The sequence below is a fragment of the Etheostoma spectabile genome, chromosome 9, assembly GCF_008692095.1.
Source record: "Etheostoma spectabile isolate EspeVRDwgs_2016 chromosome 9, UIUC_Espe_1.0, whole genome shotgun sequence".
NCBI lineage: Eukaryota > Metazoa > Chordata > Actinopteri > Perciformes > Percidae > Etheostoma > Etheostoma spectabile.
The window spans coordinates 6,966,213-6,970,911 of NC_045741.1; the positions used below are offsets into that span (position 1 = coordinate 6,966,213).

The 4,699-nt window shown below is 41.1% G+C and overlaps 1 protein-coding gene across 2 annotated transcripts in view; it reads left to right on the forward strand.

Annotated features, from left to right (window-relative positions):
• The first annotated feature begins 4,153 nt into the window (after positions 1–4,153).
• Positions 4,154–4,699, forward strand: part of rhpn1 (rhophilin, Rho GTPase binding protein 1) — a 23,674-nt gene continuing 23,128 nt past the window's right edge. For both annotated transcript variants that reach the window (XM_032525380.1, XM_032525381.1), the window contains exons 1-2: positions 4,154–4,384; positions 4,575–4,668. In XM_032525380.1, the coding sequence (XP_032381271.1) occupies positions 4,365–4,384; positions 4,575–4,668 (114 nt within the window). In that variant the 5' untranslated portion in view covers positions 4,154–4,364. The remainder of the gene's footprint in view (positions 4,385–4,574; positions 4,669–4,699) is intronic.

Genomic DNA, 4,699 nt, shown 5'->3' on the forward strand with positions numbered 1-4,699 from the left:
CTCAGACTACGTTTACGTAAATGGACATTTCAACCTCTCCGATTTCAAAAATAACATCGTACACAGCTGTCAGTTTTCAGAAAAGTGTTAATTTACACTTACCCGTTTATCTATGCAGTCAGTGCCGTCAAAAGTGAGCCAGACCTGTAGGGGGCAGTGTAACAAGAAGCTCAAGCCCATGTTAGCCAATCAGAATCCCAAAAATAGCAACAACTGCAACCAATCACTTCCTCTCTCTTCTCTTCCTCACTTCCTCGGCTGCCTAAACCTCCGTTTGTCTCAGTTTACGTGCAATCGTGCAAACAAAGATTTCAAAAATCTCCACTCTGGCCGAAGTTTTTAGAAAGACTTGTTTTCAGAGGCAAATTCTCCGTTTGTCAAAATAAACATTTACGTGTTAACAGGGTTTCTGTCTTTTCAAGATCTCGTCAGAGATAGCCTGGAACACCTGAGTGTGCCAGGGCTACTTAAAGGTCCCATGACATGGTTCTCTTTGGATGCTTTCATATGGACTTTAGTGGTCCCCTAGAATAGAATAAAATAGAATAGAATAGAATATAAATCCTTTATTGTCATTATACACAGGTGCAATACCTGTGCTACGAGATTGAAGCAACCCCTTTCCAGTGTCTGCAAGAAGGAATAAATCATGGAATCAAACATAAACATATTAGTAGTGCAAAAGAAAAAAAGTGTGGGGGGGGGAATGAGGTGCAGGCTGGGGGTGTGGTCTTGACCAACTGTCTCTTTGCTCCTTTGAAAGTTTGAAAGCCTTGGTGCAGAATTACAGACACAAGAGACAGACCCACAATGAGCTTTCCTTTCCTTGCCATTTCTGAGTCTGTAGCTTTGGTGGAGAGAAAGGGGGGGGGGGGGGGGCAAGGTGGAGGCTGGGGGTGTGGCCTTGACCAACTGCCACGTTGCTTGTTTGAAAGCCACGATGTCTCTCTCTCTCATGGGTGGGCCAAATTCTCTGGGTGGGCAAAGCAGAGAAAGGGGAGGTAACCGATCTGGAATCTTGCCCCTTATGACCTCATAAGGGGCAAGATTCCAGATTGGCCAATCTGAGCTTTAATTTTCTCAAAGGCAGAGCAGGATACCCAGGGCTCAGTTTACACCTATCACCAATTCTAGCCATTGGGGGACCATAGGCAGGCTGGGGGGACACATATTAATGTTAAAAAACCTCATGAAGTGACATTTTCATGCCATGGGACCTTTGAGCCTGGCTGCTGTGCAGCTCTGGTCTCTGCTTGTGGCTGGCTGCTGCTGGTCCTGTTCTTTCCTTTTTGGTTTGTTTACGTAGTTCAGTCTTTCCTTATGCGTCGCTTGCACTGTTCACTCTCGTACACACACATAATCCTTCATGCAGACTTACACCACTGACAATACTGACAACCCAGTTCACACCTTAATTAATTACCCTTTTTTATTTGGTCTAATAGACTTAGACTTAGACTTAGACTTCTCTTTATTGATCCTTTGGGATGACTCCCGCAGGAAATTGAAAGTTCCAGCAGCAGTTTTTAGCAAGAACAAAGAAATACAAAATAGATAAAAAGACAGTTTAAAGACAACAAAATCAACAAAATACCAATAAAAATAATAACAACAATAAGAACATTTGTCAAATAAACAAAGAAAAGACCATAAATTATTATTAAAGTGTCAGTGTTGAGTCCAGTGTTAAAAAATTATTTTAAAGTGACCAGGTGTGAATTTAAATCCATAATACGGTTCAATATGAGTATTATGAGTATGATGTGGGTTAATAAAGCACATTTTTGGTAAAACTCTATCATGGAGTGTCTCTTCTTTGTCACATGCTTTGAGCCGGTTTGTGAAAGTGGTTACAAAGATACCATTGTGTAACCCTGGAAATAAAATGTGATATTGAAAGGGTAAAAGCGCCCTCAAGTGGCCAAACAACAGAATACCTGCAGGGAGCAACTTAGTGTTCAAAAGTAAAATACATAAGGACAGGAGAACCTGCCATTTGTGGCCAGACAAACTGGGAAGCACTGAGAATGTACAGAGTCTGAACGAGGTCAGGTCATTTCATCACGTCCATACCACCCTGAAACAATCCAGTTTTGTCCACATGAATGGGAGAAAAATCAATTGGATCAGGATGGATTAGTAGACAAGAACACCGTGTGAGTTTGGTAAAACTTGCTGAGAAAATGGTGCTATTGTGAGGAAGGAAACGGGCAAGAATGATGATAATCATCCAGCTGGACACTGAGGATTTAACTGAAAAATACATGTGAGATCTTGGGCTGTCCAGGAGTTAGACACACACTTTATGGAGGCTTTTATTGATGGCCTCAAAGAGAAGCCAGAGGGTCCTCTGTCCATCCAAGTACAAGACAAATTCAAGCAGCCATCATCCAGCCAGTTATATGACAGTGTGTAAAGACAGACTTGTAGGCAAATAAAAAAAAAAATCTGAAAAATGTGTCATTAATTAGATGGCAGTTGTGTCGGTAGGGAACTGAGAAAATGATACCGGGCCTACTCAGGAAGATATGCCTAGTCTGCGTAAGAGCACTCGGACTGGATGTTATTGTGCCAAAAATATGCACCATTTGAAATCATTAATTTAAGAATTTACAGATCACTGCAACCTTATTTTGGAACTAAATGGAGCTGCTTTTTATATTGCACCTATCCACAGTTTTTGGTTCAGAATCTATGTTGTTGGACACGAAGCATGCGTACACTTAGGGAATGTGACCCTGTGTTTTGATGTAGCCCAGGGGCGATTTAAGAATAAGACTTTTAGGTGGGCTCAGCCGCTAATGAGAATGAAACATGGATACAGTGCCTTGCAAAAACATTACCCCCCCCCCCCCCCCCCCCCCCCCCCTGCTAAATCAGTAATATAGCAGAGGATAAATGCAAAATATTGAACATATGAAAAAAACAACATGAGCTCCTTTTTGGACTACCAGAATCAAATAAAATGATAATGAGGTGTAAAGAATAAATACATATTGTGTAATATTTGAACCTTTGATTGTTTTGACCTCTGTCCCTAACTGAAAAATTGGCAAACTCTAATTTTTAAGGGGGGGGGCTTGAGGCTTTAGGTCTAACATTTGCCTCTGATGTAGCCTGCAGAAATAGACACAAAGCAAAAAATGATGACAACAAAGCTAAATATAAATAGAGCTTTAATAAATGTAAAAAATATTAAACAACAATGATATTTGGTGGGTGTTGGAATGAACATGAAATGATTAACGTGACAGGTTGCTTCATCCAGCCTAACGTTACACGAGATACATGAGGAAACTGTCTATGTCCTCTCAGGTCAAAACTGAAAATTAACAATATTTTTGACATGTTTGAGATACTTTTTTTTCACTTTTTTACCCTTTTTTCAACATTTTCTTCATTTTTGTAACACTACCATCATTATACTATAACACCAATACATTACCACCAGTTTTACACTGTGCTCTTTTTCGAATTCATGGTCAAAAAACCTCATTTATATGAAATTATATTTATATACATATATATATATATATTTTCTTTTGGGGGAAAGTAGTGAACTGATCCTTTGTTTAACTTGCATGAAGCATTATATGTGGAACCATCCATGTAATATTTGGACAATTTGGATGAAAGAATCCCAAATTTCTGGGGCAAATTTGACCCCAGGACAACAGCAGGGTTAAATGGGGTACTGAGCAATAAATGCATAATGTAAAATGTCACAACATCTTTTTTTTTGTCACAACATCTGAAAAGCGTTCACATAAACTGGCAATGCGGACTGACCCAACACATTAACTCTTCCTATAGATGTGGGGGAACAAAAGACGTATTGCGAGGGAACTCAAAAGTGATTCAGAACAACAAAAACACCACCAAAATGAAGTTAAAATGAAGTTATCATCATTTAAATTCATGTGGAGGAGGTGGAGCTTCTACAATCTTTCTGGAGCCCACACACAAGCCACAGCCCCTGACGTTGCCGTAGCAACGGCCCGCGGAGTAGAGGGACGCTTGGAGTGACTTGTGATTGGTCAGATCAGGCCGTCGTTCGGTCCTAATCCCAACTCTGATTTGCTGCATCATCTGTCGTTCTCACAAGCCCGCACCGTGATTGGCTAGCTTCATTCGCGGCCCGCCCAGGCGAATAAGCTCTCGCAGCTGCAAACAAGTGAGAAAAAAAGCAAGCGGAGGAGGTGCTAGCATAATGTAATGAGTTGAAACTGGGTTGTTTTGAGGAGTAAAAAGTTGTTTTATTCACTCTACGGTTGACTGAACATTGGACCTTGGTGTTCACTTGGAGTTATACAACGTTGGGAGAAATGTAGGGGCTTTGTGGCCGCATTTGTCTTTGCCTTACGATGGAGGAACCTGCGACAAGGCAAGTGGTAAAACCACGACTCGTTAGCTCAAGCCAAACCGTTTTTTTAGTGCAATATCATTGGCGTTAAACCTGTGTATTCAACTGTCTTAAAATAGTTGCGTTTAAAATGTAGGGCCTTGTACGGCAACAGTGTTTAAATAGTTACACTTTTGAGTAAAGTAATGTGTAATGACATTACTCTTCACAGAGAGTCGGAGATGTCGCTGTCAGACGGTCCCTCGGACGACGAAATGCCGTTAACGTTACCCGCAGAGGGCAGCCACAGTGGGAGCATCCGCAAGGTGACACACACACACACACACACACACACAC